Source organism: Aspergillus mulundensis, assembly GCF_003369625.1.
Source record: "Aspergillus mulundensis strain DSM 5745 chromosome Unknown scaffold_6, whole genome shotgun sequence".
Classification (NCBI taxonomy): Eukaryota; Fungi; Ascomycota; class Eurotiomycetes; order Eurotiales; family Aspergillaceae; genus Aspergillus; species Aspergillus mulundensis.
This window is the reverse complement of record NW_020797894.1, coordinates 175,806-198,843: the sequence shown is the minus strand read 5'-3', so window position 1 is coordinate 198,843 and position 23,038 is coordinate 175,806. Positions and strand designations below refer to the sequence as shown.

The 23,038-nt window shown below is 53.8% G+C and overlaps 7 protein-coding genes across 7 annotated transcripts; 4 read left to right on the top strand and 3 right to left on the bottom strand.

Annotated features, from left to right (window-relative positions):
* Positions 1–489: 489 nt before the first annotated feature.
* Positions 490–3,593, bottom strand: DSM5745_06280 (formin-mediated actin nucleation enhancer; the record flags this gene model as incomplete). Its single annotated transcript, XM_026748296.1, has 2 exons — positions 490–3,357; positions 3,426–3,593. The coding sequence occupies 2 exons, from the start codon at positions 3,591–3,593 to the stop codon at positions 490–492; spliced, it is 3,036 nt and encodes a 1,011-aa protein (XP_026602600.1).
* Positions 3,594–5,126: 1,533 nt separating this feature from the next.
* DSM5745_06279 (putative PAB1 binding protein (Pbp1)) lies at positions 5,127–8,691 on the top strand (the record flags this gene model as incomplete). The annotated part of the gene is made up of 4 exons (XM_026748295.1): positions 5,127–5,290; positions 5,547–5,730; positions 5,790–6,060; positions 6,113–8,691. The coding sequence occupies 4 exons, from the start codon at positions 5,127–5,129 to the stop codon at positions 8,689–8,691; spliced, it is 3,198 nt and encodes a 1,065-aa protein (XP_026602599.1).
* Positions 8,692–10,584: 1,893 nt separating this feature from the next.
* DSM5745_06278 (COPI-interacting protein CEX1) lies at positions 10,585–13,334 on the top strand (the record flags this gene model as incomplete). Its single annotated transcript, XM_026748294.1, has 9 exons — positions 10,585–10,707; positions 10,773–10,910; positions 10,974–11,084; positions 11,140–11,286; positions 11,342–11,709; positions 11,757–12,051; positions 12,101–12,304; positions 12,356–12,528; positions 12,575–13,334. 9 exons carry the CDS (start codon positions 10,585–10,587, stop codon positions 13,332–13,334), a joined length of 2,319 nt encoding a protein of 772 aa, XP_026602598.1.
* Positions 13,335–13,902: 568 nt separating this feature from the next.
* DSM5745_06277 (uncharacterized protein) lies at positions 13,903–16,068 on the top strand (the record flags this gene model as incomplete). The annotated part of the gene is made up of 1 exon (XM_026748293.1): positions 13,903–16,068. One exon carries the CDS (start codon positions 13,903–13,905, stop codon positions 16,066–16,068), a length of 2,166 nt encoding a protein of 721 aa, XP_026602597.1.
* A 220-nt stretch (positions 16,069–16,288) lies between these two features.
* Positions 16,289–17,094, bottom strand: DSM5745_06276 (peptide alpha-N-acetyltransferase complex A subunit ARD1; the record flags this gene model as incomplete). Its single annotated transcript, XM_026748292.1, has 2 exons — positions 16,289–16,668; positions 16,752–17,094. 2 exons carry the CDS (start codon positions 17,092–17,094, stop codon positions 16,289–16,291), a joined length of 723 nt encoding a protein of 240 aa, XP_026602596.1.
* Positions 17,095–18,851: 1,757 nt separating this feature from the next.
* DSM5745_06275 (uncharacterized protein) lies at positions 18,852–21,369 on the bottom strand (the record flags this gene model as incomplete). Its single annotated transcript, XM_026748291.1, has 6 exons — positions 18,852–19,093; positions 19,216–19,422; positions 19,473–20,072; positions 20,116–20,658; positions 20,966–21,163; positions 21,252–21,369. The coding sequence occupies 6 exons, from the start codon at positions 21,367–21,369 to the stop codon at positions 18,852–18,854; spliced, it is 1,908 nt and encodes a 635-aa protein (XP_026602595.1).
* A 269-nt stretch (positions 21,370–21,638) lies between these two features.
* DSM5745_06274 (SUR7/PalI family protein) lies at positions 21,639–22,683 on the top strand (the record flags this gene model as incomplete). Its single annotated transcript, XM_026748290.1, has 2 exons — positions 21,639–22,044; positions 22,094–22,683. 2 exons carry the CDS (start codon positions 21,639–21,641, stop codon positions 22,681–22,683), a joined length of 996 nt encoding a protein of 331 aa, XP_026602594.1.
* Between the last annotated feature and the right edge of the window lie 355 nt (positions 22,684–23,038).

Here is a 23,038-nt window from a genome sequence, read left to right as displayed (position 1 = left end):
TTACAAGCTTTTTTTTGTTGTTCATAGAGCCGAACAATGCACTGTAACGCGGCTAAGGCCACTGGCCCGTGATACTAAACTGGAAGACGTGTTGATTATAACTGCATTTGAAACCGCTCCCAATGAATGGCTAATAACAGACGCAAGAGCCCCGATCCAGAAGATGACAAGAAATGAAAGTGCATAAACGCAAATCCAGGATGAATGCAGATAACAGGCCAAATCCGCCCAAGGCGTCCCCGCATCATAACAGCCATCAGAACACGCCACGGGATGTGGCAGGGTATCGTCAATATTCAAGTGAGCAACGAGCACCCGGCAACCCAGATTGCCGGGGCTTTCAAAACATGTCCAAGGAGAATGGGGTCAATCCAAAGTACAGAAAGTACAAGAAGGAATAAGGAAACATCAAGAGAATGATTAATGTACGAAAGAAAGTCAACGAACGAGGGGTGTCCAGGGGGTGAAATGAATGCCAGCAGATACCGTCTAGTTCTCCGCGTCCGCTTTGTGGTTTTCCTTGTCGTCCGCACTGCCAGGGCGGGCTTCCTCCTCCTTCTTCTCATCGCCGGCGTCATCATCAGCAGCTGGAGCGTTTCCTTTCGGCGAGCCCGGTACTTCTGCCTCAGGAGCGGTATCGTCGGATGGTTCTGCAGCCTCCGCAGCAGATGCCGCTGCCGCTTCAGCCTCGGCCTTTGCGATCTCGGCTGCACGGGCTTGAGCTATATTCCACATCTCCTTGCGGTTGCGCTCGTCCTTGGCTCGACGAAGTCGTTCAGTTTCCTCAAAACCGCCACTCTTCTTCAGCTTCCCCTCCTGAACAAAGCTGCCGAGCTCTTTCTTGAAGAGATCGTCACGGCGAGTTTCAAGGTCCTTCTGGCGGGCCTTTTCTGCTCTCTCAATGGCCTCGAGGCGAGATTCATGGTTTGGCTGGAGGGCACGCACTTCGCCCAGCACACTGTCCTTTGCCTTCACAGGGTCAACTGCCGGATCGATCACCACATTCCGCGAGGTGTTCCGCAGAGTTGGTCCGCTGTTGCCGTTTTGCATAGCCTGCTGCTTGGTTGCTTGCTCGACGAGAGCAAAGGTCTGCGCTGCCTTTTCCAGATCATCCTGCAAATCAGCTGCAAGGTCCTCCTGCATGGTGAGTTGATCACGCTCTTCGCAAACGAGCTGCAGTTCCTTCTCCCAGATCTTGGTCCATATCGGCTTCTCGCGCTTGAGAAACTCTTGCATCTTCTTGATCTCCTTAGTGACCGCACTGACATCTTTACCCACAGTCTCGAGCTGTCGAGGAAGTGGCCTGACTCCTCGGCTGACCACGTCTTTCCGCAAATCTTCGATCAGATCCTGAAGATCATCAACACGCGCGACAAGTCGTTCGGACTCTTCGGCAAGCTCCTTCTTTCCGGAATTGACTCTTGCACGGCCGGCATCACCTTCGAAAGACGGCACGGAGGCATCAACAGCGGAAGACTTGACAGTATCTGCCTTGGTCCGTATCGCACCCATTGAGCTCGCAATGTCTGCGGAAAAGTCGGTGTAAGTTTGTCGCAGAACCGCAAGATCGCGCCGTAAGCTCGACAGTTCGGCCACCTGACTAGCACTGCCGGAAATGGGGCCTTTCCGCGCCTCGCCCGCGGCAGGGGCGCCGGCGGTGGAGACGGAAGGTGCGGCGGCAAGACGGGCGATTTCTTTGACAGCTTCCAACTGCCGATCCGAGACACGCTGCATCATGTTACCCTGGCCATCTAATGCTCCTTTGACACTCTCTAGTAGACGGCGCACCCCACCAAACTCATCATCGAAATGTTTCTTGACTTCATCAAGAGCGTCAACGTTGAGAACAAGAACCGATCGATCTTTAACATCGCCAAGATCCTCCAGCTCGTGTCTAATGCCCGAAATTGGATCCTGGATGTAGATTTCCGGAAGATCGCCGCCGTTGTTGTGGGTGTTCCATGCAAACTTCTCAATAAAGGCCAACTGAAGCCTTCCAATAGTTAATCCAGAAGAGCCCTCGGGAAGCACGTATTTCTTGATCTTGCTTCGATACTGCAGAAACAAAGTAAGCTCCTTGCCCGGAGAGGGTTGTTCAGGTGAGTACTGCGAGGAGGAAGGCGGAGTCGAAACGGCGGCGTGTGGCTGTCGATGGCTTGCTTTTGGTGTCTCCGGCCCCTGGCTAGTCTGAGGTCCTGCGTCCTTCACCGGTTCGAAAGCGTCTGCAAGGGACGGCTCTTGTGGCATTGGAGGTAGTACAGGAGGTCCCTCGAGGACGCCATTCGCCATGTCCTTTTCGGGCTGGGCACTTTTCTCAGTAGAAACGCCATCTGACAAAGGCTCCGTGGGTGCTTCAACGCGGGGCTTGACCGGATCCTCTGAAGCGCTGCTCGAGGGTTGTTGTGACTGGGTAGCCTTAGCCTCAATAAGTCCATGTGACCGATGTGTAGATCGCTGACGTCCGTGAGCGTACGAGCCGCGCAGACGCACGGCATTCAGCGATTCTCGAACATCACGGCCGCGATTAGGAATAGGCGAGTTCTGGGTTGGGATTACAGGGACGCCGTTGGAAGAGGCCCCCAGATGCTTTTGGATTTGATACGCGGAAAATCTCCGAGACGCACGTCGTTCCAGCTCCCCACTCCGCTGCAGGGCCCCGATGGCATCGTCCTGCTTGGGTGGCGGTGGTGGGGGCGGAGGGTATTGTGAGGTCCTTGAGCTCGCCTCACTCTCCTGCTGTGCTGGCTGTGCAAGCGCATTCTGCGCTTCTCGCCTAGATGCCTCGCGATCAGAGTAGCTGCCCGATTTGACATCCGGAGACGATCGAGAAACCTGCGGGTTGTCTTCCAAAGATCCACTGCTGCCGTAGCGAGTACGGCTTGGGCGTTTTGGGGATACGGCTCCGGGAGGAGTCTCCTCCATCGGTGGAGGTAATTCACTCGCCGCACTGCCCGCGCTTGCATGTCGGCCAGCTGTCGGTCTACCGTCTTCTTTTTGCTGTCGCGATCGCAGGCGAGCCTGCTTGCGTTTCAGACCGTGGAGGAGGTTAATGATGATATCACGGATGCGAGGCAGAAAGACGTCGAGGGCTTGTGGCGAGGCATCCTGACTCAGCGTGTCTTCGAGAATCGTACGGAGGAGATCCGGAACAGGGCCCAGGTCTGAAGTGTCCACCCCGATCGCGCTGAAGGCACGACAAGCAAGATTGAACTCGTATCCCAACCTAACATAGACGTCCGAAACCTCGGTCTCAGAAACCTGTCGGCGAGACCATTGTGTTAACGTCTCCAAGAGTTGTTTTGTCGCGACGAGTAAATGCGTAACGCTTTTTTCGATCTGGGATATTTGTCCGTTCGGCTGTAGGAGATCATTCCAGTTAACCAAGACTCTATTCAACGCGATGAGAAGCGGCACGGCAAACTTACCACAGTGCTCCTTGAGGACTGAGATCTTGATGAGCTTGACGAGCTGCGTGGCGCAGAAGATTGTGAAGTCATGGCGGTGTCTATGCTGCTCCCCGAAGACCCGGAATGGAAGTGCTGGGCGGAGGGGCTTCGGGCGGACCGCGAGGAGGTGCTGCCGGTGGACTGCATGTTGCGAACGAGGTCGGAAGATTATATGATCCTAGAATAGGGGCCAGCGCGGACGAGAGACGAAGGAGATATTTATTGCGAAATCGACGCAGGGGGCCAGAAGTCAACGGGGACCCGAGGGGGCGGGATTACTGTGCGGGAGGCGTGATGGTGTAAGGGAGAGAGACTGCGAGGGCCAGAAGCGACTGGGCTTAAGACGGAGAAATAAGGTGTTGAACAACAATAGACGCGCAGCGCTAAGAGAATGATAATGTAGGTTGCAGCGGCCGGATATGGCACAGGATCTAGAAGAGCTGGCTGCGATAGAAAGAAGGAATCCAAAGAGGTCGTGATAGGCGTCTGATTGCATATTAATTGGGCTGAAGTCGACGTGGGATCTGCGCCTGAGGCACGAGACGAACTCCTACCCAATCACATGGCACACCAGCCACCTCGTTGCCTTAGCTCAGCTCAGCTTCAATGTATCTCTGAGGCTGGGGTATTGCGATGTTACTTTGTGGAAGCACATGTTTCAGTCTGCATGAGACAGGCAGAACAGATCACTCTCTTCGGTCATATCTCACGGGGCCGAAGCATCCTATCGAATGCCCTACTGAGGCCTGCGCCGGGCAGTGACTTGCACCTTGTCTTGCATGCGCCAATCATCAACTACGCCGAGTAACACGGGCAATTCCATGCACAATTCGATCCCTCTACTTCTGCTGTCGAGAACTAGATCCGGGTCACGCCCTATATAGCACAAGACTAGCGATCCAAACTCTGATCGGGGCTATACCATGGTTGTCCTAGCTCCTGGCATAATCTTGAGTTTGTAGACGGGGCGGGCGAAAATCATCCAGACTTGACCTTGACCGTAAGCAAACGCACGGCGCCTTGTTGAGCCTCGATGACTCGGTGGCGACGGCGAGGCTGAAGCGTCCGGTGACAGCATCTCTGTTCGGAGTCTGTACAAATCCACGATAGAATCAGAGCCAGGAACCAAGTGGTTGAAGATGTCTGGACTCCGGCCGTGGTCCCACTAAGAAATTAAGAATAGGCTCTGGCTTGGACCCCGACCTAGTCTGTCCACCTCCACCTCACCCAATTCAATTCAATTCAATTCTCGCCCAAACTTCACCCTCGAAGTCTAGGTCACTTAGTCTAGCTCTAGCTCTTCGTCCTCAATTGTTGCTTGTCGATTTCTGTTCTTCGCTTTGGGATTCCTCGCCATATTTGTACTCGCATAGCCGCCTGAATTGACGATTGTCTTCATTTTTCCTGCTGTCGAGCACCCCCTCCTTTCCACTCCCGGAGGCTTCTCCAGGTCCCGTGACTTCGCACCTTGAGCTTAACTCGTGTGCTTTTCCTCCACCCACATCCACACTCCTCCCCTCCCACCCCTCTTTCCATCCCCCCTTGGTCCTGCAACGCTTCCTCGCGCCCGTTTAGCGCAGGCGGTGTGTTGCTACATCGTTACGACCCCTCCGACATACTTGAAGCTCGACGTCGGGCCAAGTACCACGACGTGAGCTTCTGTTGTTTTTAAGCCGAACCATGGCTTCTTCCACCGTCAACTCCGCGCCTATTGCGAACAATCCCTCCGGCAATGCATCGGCACAGAACTCGGGCTCTCGACCTACGTTGAGGACCAGCACAAATACCAAATCGTCGGATGGCGGGCGGCGACAGACAGGTAGCCCAGCGGACGCCGGGCAGAGGTACGTTGCGTTGTCCTCCCATTGCGCCTCGGGCTGCTACCCATTGCTTCACTTCCACCACCACAGCCTCAATACATCACCGCATGCTGCCAGAGGAATATTTGTACATGTTTTGAGTCTGTTATGGCTGAATTTGCCCTCCACTTTGCTTCTTTTTTTTTTTTTTGAGCTATACCGCAGCAGCAACGCTACCTTATTTACCGAGCCTTCGTACATTGACTACCACGGACTGTACCACTAACGACCTTCTCTTCAGACGCAGTAACTCGCAGAAGGCTTGGACTCAAGGCACGAACCCGATCACTCAGCGTCCGTCTTTTCCCCAGCAGAACGGCAACATGTCCCAACGACCATCGCCTTCTCCCAAGCCCGCGAAGGAGTCGAATACCCCAGATAACCACGCTCATGACCGCATGGTGTTCTTGTTTGCTAGCTTTACTGTACGTAACTACCGAGGTATCGCTGTTGGTACTACCGAACGAAGGCTCATGTGTTCTAGGGACTCAACACTACCGTTACCACGAAGAATGGTGACCAATTCACCGGCATATTCTCTTACTCGTCTCTTGAATCCCACGAGTCCACTGTTACTCTCAAGATGGCGCAGCGACAGACGAAACAGGAACAGCAGCGGGCTAATGGAGTGAGCGATGTCGCTAGTCCGTTTTTCGGTTCGGCACCAGAGCATTCCATGACTTTCACTATGAATGACATTCTGGACATTTCTGTGCCGAATGTTACGACAACTGACGTATTAGCGAAGCCTAATGGTATGTCTCAATATCCAGTGCCTCTGAACCATCGGTTCCTAACCCTTTTTAGGAGCTACCACCGGGTTTCGGACGGATGCCGATATCTCTGGAAATCTTGCGAAGCGCGAGCGAACATTACAGCGCTGGGAACCCGGAGCAGATGCAAACACTGACATGGCTCTCGAAAGTATTTCGACTGCCCACAACAACTGGGACCAGTTCGAGACGAACGCACGACTCTTTGGTGCTACTAGCAGCTATAACGAGGATATGTATACTACCCGCATCGACCGCTCGGATCCAACGTATAAGCGGAAAGAGGCAGAAGCCGCTCGCATTGCCCGTGAAATCGAGAACAGCGACGCAGACAATGCACACGTGCGGGAGGAGCGTGGAATTCAAGCGCCTGATGCTGGTGATGAAGAAGACAAGTACAGTGGTGTGCGCCGCGACGAGAAGAGCTTCCCTCCATTGGCCTCTGGCCAGTCGAACAAATATACACCACCTGCGCTCAGGAACATTAACAATCAGCTGACTGCCACCGCTCCCCCTTACACGGGCTCAGTCAAGCGGGCGATTAGCACAAAAGAGACCACCCCCACAACGCAGCCAACAAAGGAGCCCGTTTTGGCGCAGCAATCTGCAGCATCCATGGTCAACGCCGGCCCTGCCGCTGACCCAGAGCGAAAAGCCGTCCCTCCCAAAGCTTCCTCCACCACTCCTGCTGCTGCCAAGGGTGCTCCTGATAATAGCAACGAGATTGAAGTCCTGGATCGTTTCCGTATTTTTGCAAACAACGAGCGATCCAAGTTGAACCAACATCGTCGTAACGCGGCCGCTGTGGACCGGTCACTCAAGCTCAACGAGTTAATGAAGTTCTCTCAGAATTTCAAGCTTGCAACTCCTGTACCGAAAGACCTAGTGCCTATTCTGGCCAAAGACCCGCATAAGCAGGAAGCAATCATCCAACGAGCGCAGCAGAACGCTGCTGAGGAGAAGAAGACGCCCAAAGATACCACTGTCGCACCCGTCGAACCGAAAAAGACAGCAGACCACGCCCAGTTGCCAATCCGTCAGGAAAGCGGCGCGATGGCTTCACAAGTACAAACAGACCGCTATCCCTACCCTCGACGTCAAGGATATCCACCAACTGGCCCCCAGGGCGGTTCCACAGGACGAGCCCAACACCAACCCGTATATGCGGGACGTCAAGCGACCGGGATGCTGGGCCATCGTCTTGCCGACAACCTTCAGCAGCGAAAGGGAGCAACTGCCGGTCCAGTTCCGGCCCCGCTGCCAATCCAAGATGCTCGCGCTGGGCCTCCTACCGATCAGTCGAATGTGTCTAGCCCTACCAAAGTCCTCACACCTACATCGTCTGTTTCAACCAAGTTCAACGTTCGAGCCACGGAGTTTAAACCAAACCCTGCCGCCAGCACATTCACGCCCGGCGCATCAACTGTACCGACGTTCGTCAAGCCCGAGTCACGCGCCAGAAGCCCCTCAAACTTCTTCGGATCGAAAAAGCCGCGTCCCATCTCTGAGCGTCCATCGCTTAAAGACCAGTTCAACCCTATTAAGCGTATGAAGAAAGAGAGCGCAGAGCAGACTGAGCGGGATTTTACTTCCAATGGGGGTATTCCTTTTGCTTACAACACCCTTCCTACGTGGAATGCTGCGGCCGACGGAGTCGAAGAGATAAAATATGTCCAGATGTTCAAATCGTCGCCTACATCTCCACAGAGTCGGTCTGCCTCCAATCCCCAGATGCCCCATCAGCCACACCTGCCCTATCAATTCCAGCAAACTCCAACCATGCCACCTACTTCTGGACCTCCCCATGGACCGCATCTTCATCCTCAACAGCACCATGGATCGGGCCCACCCCATTTCGATGACCCCCACCGTATGCAAATGTCCGCCTCTCAGTCGGGAGTCTTCCCATCCCCAAGGCTCCAGCATGGGTATCCGTCACCGATGGCGCCACATGCACAGCTTGCCTATGGCCAGCAACCTATGCCTCAATTCTTCGTGAACCAAGGCGGACCACAACCGGCTCACATGCGGCATTATGGAGGCGCTCCTCAATTTGTGAACCCGCAAGGTGCCATGTCGGCGCCTATGATGGTCCATCAACCTTCTGGCGGGCCGTATATGGGAGTTCCTCAGGCTCCGTTCACGCCTCAAGTGCCAATGTACTCGCCCAGTCCTGCGCATGCTTATCCTCATGTGCCACCGCCTCAGCCACACGGTGGTTACCCCAGTCCCAGTCGTGGCGCTCCAATGATGATGCATCAAAATTCCCAGCCCGGTCAAGCTCCCCAACACGTTATGTACATGCCTCCTGGTCATCATCAGCAGCCAGTATTTGCCGGACAGCAACCAGGTCATAGTATGTTGCAAGGGCCCAAGAAAAAACCACGCACATTCGCTAACAAGGTCCCAGTGCCACCCGGCCGAGGTAACTATCCCCAGCAGCAACCACACTTCCAATCTAGCCCCCATCAAGCGCATCACTACCCGCCCCACCAGCATCGCACGCCAAGCAGCGGCTTCAACCAGCTGCCTCAAGTTCCTCCTCCCATGACGGCTCAACCCCCTCAGGCTTCTGGTTCTCAGGCTCAGGAGACTCCGGATGAATCCAAATGATCTAGCAATCACATATACAGCGAGAGACCCCCTCTGTCCTACGTGAGTCAGATGAGCGGAGTCTTGAATATAGGGTTGGAGTCCCGACGCAACAGAAGCCTCGTCAATACTCTTTGGAGTCGAATCATCCCGCAGGTTCCCTGCCCCACGTCCTTAGAAGAAGCTATCATTAGCTTGTGCTCATATTGCTGGTCTGCACATGCCAATTATATACTCTTTGGGGCAGATGCAGTCTTTGTCGTTGGTCAGTCTACAAGATGTGACGCGGAGTCGAGCTTCTGCTGACGAAGACAGCTAAGATTGACGGTCTCATACCTCCAAAGCAGCCTAGTCGGATCCAAAGCGTGCCAGGGTAGCGCCCAAATGTTGAACTGAGTTGGCTGTCGCCTTTGCTCTCCAAGACTAGTATTCTGCTCGTCCCGTCACTCCCGCTTTTGCGTATACTATACCGGGACCATGGATGATTAACCAGAATATGAACTATCTGGATCGATTTATGTCGATGCTATGTGTTGGGTTTGCATCTTGTCACATTTCATGTAACCCTTCGTGTGGTTTTCAGGCCCTTGAGATGGCGAAGTTCAGGTCGAAGGTTGTCGAGGGGACTGAAGGCAAGTTGAGTTCAGGTGGAGATTGTCATATGAGGAGAGCGCAAGAGTAAATAAAGCATGAAGTTAATTATACGTGTTGGACAGAAATTCGCTAATGTACATTCTGTAGACCATCCCTAGTAGTGAGTGTCCCGTTCGAAGCGATCTGTTGTAGTCTTGTCAGCAAAGCGCACCTCGACATAGTTGGCCAACACGAATCAATAAGATAGTCTCCTCAGGTCTTTTCAGTTTATATTTTGGTCTTCATCCAACCAGGACCGGAACACTCAGCCGCGGTACTGTCCTCACTCAACCAAAGAGAGCCACAACAGCCCAAGCACCGGATGCCACAGCACACATACCCAACCCTCGATTCAACATAACCCAGCCGTATCCCAACATAACCCACCGCCCACGCATCCCGCAGTAAAAGTATAACCCTCGTAGATCCCAACACGGTGTTCGCCGCAGCCATTAGTTTCTGCAATTCCTCATGGAGACAAAGCGGACCAGAAACCCCAGAAAGCGGCTAGCTTGTGGTTGTTATACACTCTTCTTTCCAAGGTAGAAACCAAAGCCGTGGGCCTTGCGACTAGGACCTTGTTGCCTTTATCAAGAAGGTGCCTGCGTTTGGGATGCGTGGGTTCGGCGGATCGCGTCGTGGTTCAGCTGAGCTGCGTCTCCTCGAGGACAGATAGGTGGAGGGATTCTGAACGCGTCGGGTGCGGGATTCTCGTCGGCGTGCTGAGTGGGAGTTCCATCGGTTTGGGTGAAGCGGTCGAGGCCTCGCGGTCGGACCTTTTACCAGTGTCGCATCATCGGAGAGCTTGTGTTTGGGGGTTTGTGGTGATGAACAAAGGGGAGGGCGGACAGTACTCACATTAGCTTGAAGAATGTTCGACTATTGCTAAAGTTTGCTTGAGTGCGCGCGATCTGCCGGGAGAAGCGATGGCGTATGAAGTGTGGAAAGAGGAAGAAGATTTGTTTGAAGAGAGACGCGATGGCCCTTCAACCTTGACCTGACAGGCGCCCTAAGCCAGATCGGGGGCGGGGTACGGAGCCCATCCATTCTTCCAGCTCCAGGGTCCCAAGAGACAAGACCTCTGTACATCATTCGGGATCGAGTTAATGAACCCCTAGCTCCCTAAATCTCCCAGGTCCATTGACATTCCTGACCGTCTGACCTCTCCTCCGCGTCCGTGTCCGCTTTCGCATCTCCGTCCCCGAACTGGCCTCCGAGTTGCGGCCTCCCGAGTCCGACAAGACCAACCCATACCGGAAGAAATACTAGATCGCAGCCGCAATGGATTTCCTCAAATCCGCCGTCGCGTCAGCGATGGCGAAAGGCAGCTCGTTTCCATATTCCCTAGGAGACCGAGTGGACATCGCCGAGTCCATTTGGACACTTCACAACGCAACGAAGCGGGTATGCAAGCCACGCAACGCCATCTGTTCAGCAACACGGCGCTGATGTCTTTGTTTGTTACTTAGGAAGACGGCTCAGCATGCAGTGTATTCACGTTCGAAATCGCCACGAATAAGTCCCGCCTACCGCTTGCTAAGAACGCCGTACGGAAATCACGGACATTGAGACATCCGGGGGTGATAAAGGTTTTGGACACGATTGAGGTATTTGGTCTTCGGTGGGCCCTCAGAGGCTATTTCTCAAGAGGGTATGCTCATAGTAACTAGACCGAGACCTCGCTATACATCGTGACGGAACGGGTGGCTCCTCTGTCCTGGCATGTGAAGCGGAGAAGTTTAAGCGAAGAGACCGCTAAATGGGGTCTATACACGATTGCGGTATGTTTGCCATGCTCGTGATTCAAGCCACTGCTAACGCGGTTTCTTGTCTTAGTCAACCCTGAAGTTCATCAACGGCGATGCCGCGTCTGTTCATGGTGCTGTGAGAGCGTCATCAGTATACACGAGTGAAAGCGGCGAATGGAAGCTCGGGGGATTTGATATACTGAGTTCAATGAATGATGACCAGGCTGTTATATACGTCAGTACCTCGCCCCCCAACTACGCTTAGTATGGCATGACTGACGTCGGCGCAGACATATGGCAGTCTCCTGCCGGACACAGCCCGATACACTCCCCCGGAGATCGTCAAGGGCGGATGGGATGCAATCAAACGCCACCCGTTAACGGCAGTCGACTCTTACGGGCTTGCGATCCTGGTGTTTGAAGTCTTCAATGGAAACTTTACCGGAGAGGTTGGCAAGACAACGAATATCCCACCTAGCATGCAACAGAGCTATAAACGGCTGGGAACCGCTAATCCCAAACTACGACTGAGCCCGGCACACTTTGTGGAACAAGGAAAGAAAAGCGGCGGGTTCTTTGAGACCCCGCTGATCCGGTTGACGGACGATATCGACAGTTTAGGTCTGAAGAGCGATGAGGAGAGAGAGGATTTTCTCAAGTGAGCTTTCATCGTTGTGACTTTGAGCCTGTGCACTAACAGACTAGTGAGCTTGAAAATCTGTCGGAAGACTTTCCTGAGGACTTCTTTAAGATGAAGGTGCTCCCGGAGCTCTTAAAGTCGGTCGAGTTTGGCGGCGGCGGCCCAAAGGTTCTGTCCGCGATCCTGAAAATCGGAGGGAAGCTGGCGCAGGACGAGTTTAATGCTAAGCTTACACCGGTTATTGTTCGCCTGTTCAGCAACCCTGATCGAGCTATTCGAGTCTGTCTTCTCGATCACCTGCCGGTGATGGCCGATAACCTTACTCAGAAGGTGGTCAATGATAAGATCTTCCCTCAGATGGTCAGTCTACTCTCCGAGTTTAGCCTTCCCAGACTGACTTTGTATGCAGACTTCCGGATTTACAGATGCAGCACCCGTCGTTCGAGAGCAGACAGTAAAAGCTGTCTTGCCTATTATCAACAAACTGAGTGATCGCACGATCAACGGCGAACTACTCAAATTCCTAGCACGAACTGCCAACGATGAACAACCGGGAATCCGGACGAATACTACCATTTGCTTGGGGAAGATTGCAAAGAATCTGGGCCAGAGCGTCAGTATAGTGGATTACTGAATGGTTGAAATGAGGCTAATGGTTTTATAGTCAAGAGCCAAGGTTCTTGTTGCCGCATTTACACGAGCTCTTCGGGATCCATTCGTCCATGCCCGTAACGCTGGCTTATTGGCATTGTCTGCAACGCTGGACGTTTTCTCCGAGGACGATTGCGCGACTAAAGTCCTCCCTGCCATCTGTCCTTCTCTTCTTGACCGTGAAAAGTGCGTTGACTGCTTACAGCTCTAAGCAATCGCTAATTGTCTGCAGATTCATAAGGGACCAGGCCAACAAAACCTTAGACTTGTACCTACAGCGCGTTCGAAAACATGGAAGTTCCATGGCCGACACAGCTCTCCCCGCGACAAATTCGGAGGCGCCCAAAGAAGCTGCCCGTATTGGGACGTCCAACGACAAATCGTGGGCAGGCTGGGCCATTTCCTCGTTCACGAACAAGCTGGCAGCGGCTGATGGCGATATTCAACCCACTGCAACACCGAAACCGGCCGAGGAACAGCGCTCTGCATCTCTACCTCGTCCGACGTCATCAACTTCGCCGGCGCCGTTCAGTCAACCGAAAGAAACGGCCCGGCCTGCGGTCCAGCCACTTAACCGCTCAATGTCAGCCCGTCCCGCACCGGTACAGCAAGAAGAGCCCGAGCCAGTAGATGATGTTGCGGATGCATGGGGAGCTATGGACGATGAGGACGAGGATGGGTGGGGGAATGACGAAGACCCATTCAACGCTCCGGCAGCTACTGCCCCATCTACTTCCAAGCCCAAAGCAAGCCCCGTCCCATACGACGATGGTGGGGAGCCGGACTTCGCGGGATGGCTTGCTGCACAGTCAAAGTCGAAGAAACCCCTACCCAAAGGACTGGGTGGTTCTAAAACGTCGTCGACTCCACGGACATCTAGCCCAAGCTCTACGGCGAAGCCTGCAGCTAAGATCGTTGTCCCGGTAAAAAAGATCGATACGAAGCCAAAGGATGAGGACGTAGACGATGGCTGGGGAGATGCGTGGGATTAGCCGAGTACGCCATTCTTTTGATTTATTGCTCTGAAGGGCCCAAAACGGAGTCTGGCGCTTGAGTAGACGGGCATTGATGATTGTTGATAAGATACCATGCACATAGCAGATGTAATTGTGGGATATACGCAGTAGAATTCAAATAATAACCCAGTCAGCCCTACAGTATAGAAAGCCGTGTCTCGACCAATCGGAGAGCGAGAACCCCGTGACCATGGCCGTCTCCACCGGCCTGGGAGAGCTTCAGCCTTCGACTTCTTCGCCTTCTAGGTTGCCTCATATTCCCGCTGCTGACCTGGATCTCATTCCGAAAAAGCCAACCGGCGGCAAATCGCAGTGTTGGCATTAGTCGAGCGGTGATGGTGGGACGAGCCAGTCGCCGCGTGCCTTTTTAATCTTGCTGCCTTGCCCGCTCGACCTTTACAAGAGAGCGGTTTCCGGAGCACACCGGACGTCTGGAGACTCTCCTGGCTCTTTGCGCGCTATGTATAGCAATCTAACTGCGTAACGCCCTGTTTATCTGCAGACCCTGTCCTGTGATCTCATACCCTGGGTCAAGTTCCCCGCCATGGATGATGAGGCGCCTCCGCCGCCATACTCCGCCGTGGACCCTTTACTCGCACCATCAGCCAGCAACACAAATGCAACATCCTCGTCAACTGCAGCCCCAAGCCTCCTCCGCCTCCGTGGTGGAGATGCACAGCTGCGTGCTAGTCGAGGCAGTACGCCTGTAGGGGCGTCTGCTGCACTCCCTACTCATTTCACCTCGGCTGCTGCGTATTTCGCTGAACGGCCGCCTCCAGTCCTTGGGGATGCAGAGCCAGTCCTGGAGCACCATATGACCATCTACCCGCGGAGTCAAGCAAAGGACTTCCCGCGGCGCCCGCGATGCTGGAGCCCGCGGATGGGAAACATTGCCCAGCAAGACTGGGATATGTTTCTGCGGCACCTGTTCCCTCCGCACCTAGGCCTTGCTTCTTCATCCGCTGAGCTTCCGCGGCAGGTGAGGGCTGAGATTCGTCGAGACCGGAAAGACCGGCCCCAGGAGACAGATGAGGAACGGGAGAGGCGTATTGCGACGGTGATGAAGGAGTGGAACCAGTACTTCTTCGAGCTGCGTGCGGTGCGGATTGTGTTCTTCTATGTCACCGATCCAAGAAATGCGCCAATCTCCCCGCTCTGTCCGAGATGTTATCCCGCTGCGACAAGGGCCTCGCAGGAGAATCGCGGTGCTCAGGTGCCGGAAGCTGGCAGAGGGCATCCTTTGCAGGCTAATATGCACCCCGCGGCGGCAGGGTATCCCCAGGGTCCTATATACCCTGGTCAAGCGCCGATGCCGTACGGGTATCCTAATCCTAATATGAATCTTTATCCTCCACAACAAGGTTCTGGGTTCTTTCACCCCGCAAATCCCCATGTGTACCAGAATCAATACCCGCAGCACCAGCCGTGGGGTTGGGGCGCTCAGTACCCGCAGCAGTACGAAAGCTCGAGTCTGAAAGGCGGACCGCTAGGCTGGTTCTCGAGTCTTGCTGCACAGGCCCAGAAATATGGCGATCGCATATCGGAGCAGGCTCAGCACTACGGAGACCAGATCACCGCACATGCGCATTACTACGGCAGCAAAGTCGAGGAACAGGCAATGGCCCACGGCCGCTGGATTGAAGAGCAGGCTGGTCTGGGCGGGAGGAAAGTCGAAAGCACATTTCCTGGATGGAACCAGCCGCAGTCATATCCATACTATTACCCTCAACAACAACCTCAGCCTCAGCCTCAAGCTCAACCCCAGCCAAGCACTACTCCCCAACCTACCCAGCAAAGCCAACCAGCACAAGAGAGCGGAGTAACCCAGACTCAGCAACCGTCTACCCAACCGCGACAATCACAGCAACCCCAACAGCCCCAACAACAACAACAACAACCAACGAATTCAAACCGTCCTACTCCCCGCCCCCGTCGAGATTCCACTTCCTCCACGACGTCTGATTCATCTCTCTCCTCCATCGACTCCATCTCCACAACATCAGACCTCTCCTCCGGCGACCTCGCCACCGTCCGCGCCCAACTCCTCTCCCTCTCCGCCCACCACGACCGCGACCTCTACGACGCAGCCGTCGAGCTCCGGCGGCAACTCGACGCCCTCCGCGAATCCCGCCGGCAAGCCCGCGTCTCTTCAACCCGCCGCTGGCGTCCAGGCTGGAGCCAGTCAAGGGACCAATCATCGTCGCAGTCGTCGTCGGCTCAGGGGCGGAGCAGTTGGGGACGATGGGAGAGTCCCGCGGATCGGCAACGGAATCAGGCGGAGAAGCGCGCGGCGAAGGAGGAGCTAAAGGCTACGAGGAAAGCGTTTCGGGAGGTGCTGAAGCGGGCGAGGGAGGAGCAGAAGGAGTTGCGGAGGGCGAAGAAGGCGAGGAGGAGGCAGGAGAGGAGGGAGAGGGAGAGGGAGAGGTTGGCTCAGGGTCAGGCTGCGGAGGAGGCTGCTTTGCCGGCTGGGCCTGCGTCTGCGCCGTTGTCTGAGGCGAATTTGGAGCAGCGGTTGCAGAATCTCGAGCTGGAGAGTAACCCGCAGAGGCGTGCTGTTCCGGCTCAGACTCCAACGCAGCGCACCGATGCTGATGGCGACTCCGAGAGCAGCGCCGTTAGTTTGATCAGCACGCCGAGCGCTAGTTCGGAAGATGAAACGGATGCGAACAAGAAGGAAAAGGAAAAGAAGGTCGCCAAGGAAACCAAATGAGTTTTACGGTCATTATCTGATGTGAATATGAGTATGAAATGGTGTTTGGTGGTCTGATTGATTTTTGATGCTTTATATACTGTCTCAATGTTGATATCTCCTTTTTATCTCCTTTTGAAGACAATCCTTACATACAATCCTGCGCTGCGTAGCTTTAACGAAGCCATGCCCATCCCTCTTCGCTCCACAATATAAAGCCAACACCCATCCACACCTCAACCTACGCCGTCTGCACCTCATTCTTCTCCACCAAATCGCCCACCCCAAGACTCCGTCCAACCTTAACGCGCACCATCTTCTCCTTCTCCTTCTCATCCTCCTTCTTCCCCAATTCTCCCACCTCATCCCCCTCATCCGCATCCTTCTCATCCTTCGCATGGCGCGCGCGGTCCTTCCGCTCAATCTCCGCCCAATCAATCCACATCGGCGACAGATCCATGCGCATCGCGTACGCATCCTCCCCATCAGCATAGTACTTGCTCTCGACGCTATCGACCTGGAAGCCCAAAGTGTCGCGGTAAAGGTGCAGCGCCGCCTTGTTGGAAACACGCACGTGCAGCGAGACGAATTGCGCGCGGTGCGACTCGGCCATTGCGCGCTCTGCACAAGAAACGAATCATTAGCAAGAAAATTCATAGAACGCCGGCGGCGGCGGTTCGGAGAGGAAAGGGAACGAAACGTACGACTCATCCTCATCAAGCGCTCCGCAATTCCCAGCCGTCGGTGCGTCCGCATAACACTCAAACTGGTAATATGCCCGTGCTGCACGCCGTCCGTCGGCTCCTCTTCCATCTTGGCGAGAACGTACCCCACGACCTTGGGGTATGAGCCGGCGATTTTGCCGTCGGGGTAGCCATTGCGCGGGCGGACGACGGCGACGAAGGAGAGCTGTGGCCAGGTGAGGGCGTGGTAGAGGTAGTATTTTAGGAAGTAGTTCTCCGGGAGGTTTGTGATGTTGCAGGTTTGGATGGAGGGGAGGAGGTCGATGTAGGAGGGGTAGGAGGAGAGGGGGACGATGTCGACCATTTTGGCGGCGGGCTCTCTCGGGAGAGGGTGGTTCGGAGTTGTTCTCTGTAGGTTGACTCGGTGGTAAGGAAGAAAGAGAGAGCGAGGAATTGAATTGATTCAGTGGATGGCAGGTGTGAGAGCGAGGTTGGACTCGAGCTGGCCCGATGGAGATTTGAGTGTGGGGCGCTAGGCCGCTTTGGGAGATATACTTCTGCGTCTGTAAATGGGATCCCAAGTCTTTAAGAAGACTTAAAGCCATGACAGGGCTGGTGATGGTGTTTTCCCGATTCAATATACAGATCAAAGCTATCGCATAGAGAACCTGAAGCTATAGTGGGACGTTCCTGCCCTACAGCTGGTCATTCTCCAGCCCTCACGGATACCCTTTGAAAATACCATGTTCCCCTTGTTGCTAATGCGGCCCCAAGGTCTCCTGCTGCTTTGCACACTCGAGATCCAGATCGCGGCTCCGCAGTTCAGCATGCAGTTGCTCCCGGTCTTGGACTTTCTCGTGATTCAATTCATCCGATCCTTTTCTCCAAACAAACTTCAGCGGCTCCGGAGATATCGGTTCCTCTGTCTCCACCTTCTGTTGCATTTCTTGTTCTATTTGGTGTTTCTCCTGTTGTTGACTGGGTTGAGGATTCTCAGAGTGTTGAGACTTGCACTGAGAGCTGGAATCACGACCACGGCGTCGAACTCTCTCGGCCAATTTAGCTGGCCCCCAGCAAATGCTCGAGACGCAGAACGAACAATAGCATGTGCAGAGCCAGCAGCAATCCTGCCAGGTCGCTATCTCGTAGGGGAAATTGCTGTCTGCTGGGTCGCTGGAGCAGGACAGGCAGAGGCGCATTTTGATGTGTACTGGACTGGTGATGAAGGGATTGAGTGCACATAAGAAGTTTGCAAGGGAGAGTCTCTGGTATGTCGTTGGCAAACTGATGGTGATGGACTGCTTGGGATCACATGTTGCCGCGCAGTGTAGAGCAACACCACCCACGTCACTGATAAGCTTACCTGGAATAAAGTACAAAGTCAGAGGGAACCAATGGCAATGACTGATTTTCCATGCTCTGACCATTTCGGTGGCTTCTAGTATGGTAGGTGATGATTTACTGCGCGGTCCTTCCAATCAAATATCACCAAGTTCGGATCTTAGGCTCAACGAAGCATTCATAACAATCAGGTCCTCTCCTGACAAACAGAGCATAGAAGTGGCACCTTGATACCTAATGATTATAGAGGTAGACGACTTTGCTTGAGATAATAGAAACCATAGCTTCGTTGGATGTTTTAAATTGACAACGATCGCCGAGGAAGCCCAAGAGACATTGACATCCTATGTTTCGCTCACTCCCTTGTACACGTACATCTCGAGCATGGACAAGCCGATCATCATCAACTCGCTCGTTTACACCAAGCTCTTTGCGGTACCATATCGTGATGCATTTAGCGAGCTCTATAGATTGCCGAATATATCTGATACGACAAAGCAGACGGATCATGAGCGGCTGGTGGGCGAGCTAGAACCGGAGAGCGGACTACATAGTAACTTCTCTACTGTGACCTTCGCGAAAGATGCTGCTTTTCCATAAAGCGGTTGAGATTCAGGAGGAGATGATTGAAGACGTGGAAAAAGTAGCGAAGAGCTTGTATCAGCCTCTGCCGGCCTTGTTTGCGGAACATGGACGGAAGAATGGGGATGTGCTCGGTTTAGAGGAGAGACTACTTGTGAGTTATGCTTGGGTGATAAGGACGACCACATGGCTGATTGTTCAGTGAACCTTCTCTGGCTTACGTGTGATCATGCCGACATTATTCCCCTGTTTGACTGGGTTGGAGAGGCGTTTTAGAGAGAACTGGACGACTTTGCACGGTCCGTTGGAGGTGACCATCCATATCTCTATTTGAACTATGCGGCCGAGTCGCAGAGTCCGCTGCGGAGTTATGGCGAGAAGAATTTCGTGTTCCTCAGGGCCGTAGCAGAGGAGTACGATCCCTCGGGTGACTTTCGCAACTTCATTGTGGGTTCAAGATTAGCATGGCGTGGGTGATTTCGTGCTCAGGTACGTGGTCATGTCTCGTAATTATAGATATTCTATGTCATATGTACAGTAATGCATTATGTCTAGAACGAACCGAGAACCTGGTAGCCAACTAAGAATAGCACAGCGCTCATCAGCGCTCCGGGTACCAGGCTAGAGGCTGCGGATAGAGTCCCGCAGCAAGAGTCTCGGTCGTAGCTCACGCCGTTCATATCAGCTGCAACCTGGAAGACTGATCCGTTGAAGTTTCCTTCGTTGTAGTAGTCGACCAGCAAAAAGTTCGGTGAGCGATTCCATTTCGCTAACTTGTGGTTAGCACCGGGAAAATAAAGTCCGATTGTAGACACTTACTGGTGCAGTTCTCTGCCATTCGGCCCACACTGCCGTAGCCATGATCCGCGTTCGTCTCGTTGAGCAGGGCTGTGTTCGGAATGAGCAGGCTAAGGCTAGCAATGTTGAAATCAATGTTGAGGTTATGGTTGGCCATGTACATCCGCTTCTGGGCGTCCTCAGCGGCCAAATCGGGCGGACGTTGCACGGTGCAGGGAAAGTCGCGGTCTGTGGGCGAGAATGGAGTCTCCCACATCTGCGAGAACTCATCCATCAGCCATGGGTAGGCCGTCTGGTTGGCCTGGTAATCCATGAAGACAAGAGCGCGTTTGCCGGACAGAATGATGTTCCCGAGCGACGGCCAGTCATCAAGACCCATAGGAATCATGGGCGGCGTAAAAACAAGATCCATGAGTCCGGAATTCTCAATAGGCGCTGTGTAGTTTCCGGGGTCCGCATAGTCGTAGTTCCCAATAAGAAGCGTAACAACATCGTAGGGATGCTGTCTCAACCATTCGGTGACGGTGGTGAGATAGTCCTCGAGGGTCCCTACGTCAAGCAGATCGCAGCTAGTGTGACAGAGGCGCATCGTGCCGTTTACAAGGTGGGTTTGAAATTGCACTATAAAGTCAGCCCAGTCTTCAACGTTGATCGGGTGTCATACGCATTCGGATTCCATCGTCCAGCTGATAATTCACACCCAGCGCTTGGTTTGCAGCCACGTTCCCTTGGGCCACGAACGGGCTGTTGTGAGCCGCGACTTGAGTGATGTTGGAGTATTTTCGGGCACAGAACTCGGGGTAGCCATTGCATGGCTGGGTGTTGACGACTGGGGTCTGGGACGGGCTTGGAGTTGCGGAATGCGTCGAGTTTGACGTTGAATTGCCAGATATCGTGGTTTGCCCTCCTACTAACACTGTCACCGAGTCCGATGAGCTTGTCATGGTTGCGTTGGCGGAAGTCGTCGCATTGGCCCCGGGGGTGCCAGTCACTTGCACGGCCGTGGAGCCGAGTATGGTGCCATGGTTTCCAGTAAGGTAGACGGTGGTTGAGTAGGTGATGTAGTCGCCGGAAGGAACGGTGGCATCGTCAACAGTCGTCGTGATCGCGCTGGCAATTTCAGCCAGGGACTGGGAGATGGCTTCCTCGTTGGAATCGGCGGTGGTGGTCCTGGTGCTGGTCTCGCTGTCGGAGTCGGAGTCGGAGTCTGTGTTTTGAGAGAGCACCCGACCAACGGCCAGAAAAGGCAGCAGACAGGATACCCTCATCCTGGTTGTTGACACTGACAGGAAGAAGGAATTTGAGATGCAAGAAGAACCCAAGAAGAAAAAGAGCAGACAACGTCACGCCGCCTGACCCGAGCTCAGAAGGCTGATGAAGGGCCGAAGGATGGCAAACGAACGGCTGCTAAAAGCGAGTGTGGCTGCGCTAACCAAGTCTCGATCTGCCTGGGCAAGCAGCCAATCCGCGGCCTTCTCAGGGGCGGATCGTCGGGGATGACGTCGCCGGCTGACAGCCACCAGCAACGGTCCAGACTCCAGACTCGATGTTGATGCCCGTTAGGTCACCGCATTCTTGCTCGCAAGGACTGCGGTATTCGCCCTGAACGAGTCTACTGCGTCGAGCTGGGGTTGAACCGTTGAATCGTACAAAGCCGACCCTCAAGCAGTGGGAGGAGGAAGCCGCGACTGTCTCCTGACCCCTGAGCTCCCCTATTGTCATTTCATTTATCTCCGATCATCTGGAGATCGCTAGTGCTTCATCACTGCGGCCTAGAGTGGATTCGTCGCAGAGCTTGACGGTGATCCTCTGCCACTTTCGCTGCAGCTCCGTCCAGCCCCAGCCCTGCCCAAGCAGAACCTTCATCTTGACCCTTGCTGCCCTTCACTCGTTCATGCTCGATTCCCGGGTTAACCATTTCTTGCACAAATCACATTTCCTTATCTTTACTGGCTTTTTTTTTTGGCTGCTCTCGTTGGTCATCGCAATCTAACGTCATTGGGGTTCTTTTGTCGCCCACTTTTCTCTGCGGACTATCCTATTCCTGAGCAAAGTCATATCATACATAGTCATCGTTACTCCGCCTCGTCTTACCCGACCGGCATTTTTATATCCATCAGTCTCTCGGCAGCCGTGTTTCGAATATTGTTAACATCTTAACCCGTCCATCCCGCATCGGCCAGGTCTATGGCGGTGCTTCCTCGCTTCCGCAAGAGCTCCGGGCGTCCGACCTACGGCCGGAGTCGACGGACTGTACTCAGTCATCGCATCCTACGCTCATTACTGCACCTCATTGCTTGGATATTCTTACTACTCGTCGTCATTGGCAATGTCTCCGACAAGCCCGTGCTGCGACAAACATACTTTATGAAAATAGACCTCTCCGATATCATTCCTCTATCTGTACCCAACGCCGTCTTCATCAACAGTATTGCTCGATCTATTGGTCTGCACGATTTCTACCAGGTTGGACTATGGAATTTCTGCGAGGGTTACAACAACGAGGGCATCACCCACTGCTCGAATCCTCAGACCCTGTATTGGTTCAACCCTGTTCAGATCATTCTTAGCGAACTGCTAGCCGGAGCTTCCAGTACGTCCTCCTTCTTTCGTACACTCTCATCGCATTCTAACCTCTACAGTTGCTCTCCCGTCCGATATAACAGATGCCCTCGATCTCGCCCGGGCAGCGTCTCACTGGATGTTCGGTCTCTTCCTTACGTCGACCGTCCTCACATTTGTTCTCATTTTCGCATCTCCACTAGCTGTCTCATCTCGCCCCCCGCAGACGATCTCTTCCGATCCAGGAGTCAACCGCCTTCACCCCCCGCACCGTCGGCGCACTTTTGTCTGGTGTCGCGCCATCCCTTTTACGCTCATTACTCTCCTGACTGCTATTCTCACCATCGTTGCAGCGGTTATTGCGACTGTCATGTTTGTCATCTTCAAAAATGTTTTCACCAGCGGCGACGCATTCGATCTTAACATCAGAGCCGAACTGGGTAGCCGTATGCTGGCGTTCATGTGGATCGCAGCGGCCTTTAACCTTCTCGCTTTCATCGTCGAACTTGGCTCCTGCTGCGCTGCCTGTTGCGGTGGACGCAAGGCTCGTAAGGCGCTCAAACATCACCCAGAAGCCTCCACTGGAACAGCTACCGGTAGCGCCACACCCGAGACGCGCGAAAAAAGCAGTTCGCACTCGCGCAGTCCAGCAACATCAGAGCATCGATAAACAGCCTATCCTGGTATCCAGTTTGTATATACCAGCGATAGGATACATCCTTAAGGATCATCAATATATACGCAATTTTGTTCACGAAAAGAATGGATGTATAAACAAGGAGGGGCATAGACGGTTTAGAGATGTGTAGGTGGGCCACCAAGCTGCTGCTAAATAATCTGTTACGATATTACGGTTACGATATACAATTGACATTTTAAAATCGTTTCTCGGAACTTCCGCATCTTGTATTCCAATCTCGGGACTCTTTACTCGGAGTATACCGAAACCTGGAATTCCCGATAGATCGGCAGTCTAACAAGCTGTCAATTCCCGTTGTATGCGTAACATTCCGTGCCCTGAGCGC